Source organism: Orycteropus afer, unplaced genomic scaffold, assembly GCF_000298275.1.
Source record: "Orycteropus afer afer isolate SDZICR_OR568_19922 unplaced genomic scaffold, OryAfe1.0 scaffold00083, whole genome shotgun sequence".
NCBI lineage: Eukaryota > Metazoa > Chordata > Mammalia > Tubulidentata > Orycteropodidae > Orycteropus > Orycteropus afer.
Window position 1 is genome coordinate 571,551 of NW_006921670.1, and position 1,797 is coordinate 573,347.

General features: G+C 60.0%; 1 protein-coding gene across 1 annotated transcript in view; it reads left to right on the forward strand.

Annotated features, from left to right (window-relative positions):
* MPST (mercaptopyruvate sulfurtransferase) overlaps nt 1–1,643 on the forward strand; it is a 4,707-nt gene extending 3,064 nt beyond the window's left edge. Inside the window, exons 2-3 of the mRNA XM_007941744.1 lie at nt 452–1,106; nt 1,537–1,643. Coding sequence (XP_007939935.1) covers nt 476–1,106; nt 1,537–1,643 — 738 coding nt within the window. The 5' untranslated portion in view covers nt 452–475. The remainder of the gene's footprint in view (nt 1–451; nt 1,107–1,536) is intronic.
* Nucleotides 1,644–1,797: the final 154 nt, after the last annotated feature.

Consider the following 1,797-nt stretch of genomic DNA (forward strand, 5'->3'; position numbering starts at 1 on the left):
TTTGGTTTTTTATTGGGATGCTTATAAAAAATGCTGAATGAATGAATGAATTCCACCAGGTGCCTTGGTGTGTTTGTTTGCAAAGGAAGCTGAGCTGTGTCTTGGGGAGAGGCTGAGACTTTGCCCCTGCTCATCCAAAAGTGCCAACAAGGCTTTTTGGCCGGCTCCTCCACTTACCCACTCCCCATGAGGTGTCTGTGAGGGGCTGCTTGGCCCTCTCCCCAGGGGGTCCTGGTCACTTGGCCCTGGGTTTACACTCAGGGCTCTGTAGGGGGTGGCTCCAGGTCACCACAGCTGGATTTCTGCTCTGGCTGGACTCTGATCTCCCCGGGCTCCACCTCCACCGCAGGGCCTTGCCCCTGCCCCAGCCGCGGGGCTGTTTACTGCCCAGAGGCCCGACACCTCCCCACCTCCCTCACCCATCCCTCCTCACCCCCTCGCTGTCCCCCAGGCTCTCAGCCCCGACGCGGCTGCCATGGCCCCGCAGCAGCTCTTCCGCGCGCTGGTGTCTGCGCAGTGGGTGGCGGAGGTGCTGCGAGCGCCACGCACCGGATCGCCCCTGCAGCTGCTGGACGCCTCCTGGTACCTGCCCAAGCTGGGCCGTGACGCGCGCCGTGAGTTCGAGGAGCGCCACATCCCTGGCGCTGCCTTCTTCGACCTAGACCAGTGCAGCGACCGCACGTCGCCCTACGACCACATGCTCCCCAGCGCGGCGCAGTTCAGCGATTACGTGGGTCACCTGGGTGTGGGCGCCACCACGCACGTCGTGGTCTACGACGCCAGCGACCAGGGCCTGTACTCGGCGCCCCGCGTCTGGTGGATGTTCCGCGCCTTCGGCCACCGTACAGTGTCGTTGCTCGAAGGTGGCCTCCGCCACTGGCAGCACCTGGGCCTCCCACTGGGCTCCGGCAAGAGCCACCCAGTGCCCGCCGAGTTCTCCGCCAGGCTGGACCCTGCCTTCATCAAGACGTTCGAGGACATCAAGGAGAACATCGAGTCTCAACATTTCCAGGTGGTGGATGCCCGGTCCACTGGTCGCTTCCGAGGCACCGAACCTGAGCCGAGAGAAGGTAACAGCCTGGGGAGAGGGCCTGGGAGGTCACCCCGTATGTATGTGTGTGGTGGGGGGAGAGGGGCTCAGGTGCGTGTCCTATGCCCTGGGCAATGCCTGGGGTTTGAAGGATAAAGTGGAGGAAATATTGAAGGGAGGGAGATTGAATGGGGGCCAGAGATGAGGTTTCCAGTGGCCTCACTCTCTTAGCCTCACTTGCTTTATTCATAACCAAACCCACTGCTATTGAGTAGATTCTGACTCATAGATACCGCATAGCACATAGTAGAACTGCCCCATAGGGTTTCCACATCTGTCAGTCTTTGGGGAAGCAGGCTGTCACATCTGCCTCCCACAGAGCGGCTGGTGGAAGAAGGCAATACTACTTGCCCACCTCCAATTGTGCTTGGGGCTGTGGGTGCCCCAAGCCCATTTGTGACCCCAGGGTGCCCTGTATTAAGTGTGAAAAGCTGTTACCAACCCAGAGAACCTGCACCCCAGTCCTGTGCGTGTCTTGGGTCACTGCCTTGGGGGGCTCAAGTCTGCCCCCACCTCTGCCGATGGTGTAGTGAAGGAGGAGGGAGTCTTCTGAGGACTGAGTCTCGCTTCCTAAACCATGAGAAAATAACTCTCTGCCTGTTAAAGCATCCGCGTGTGGTATTTCTGTTACAGCAGACAGCTAAGGCACGAGGGAGACCAAGGCAGAGGCAGCCCTAGAGCTGGGATTTGAGTCGTTAGCCGTGAGC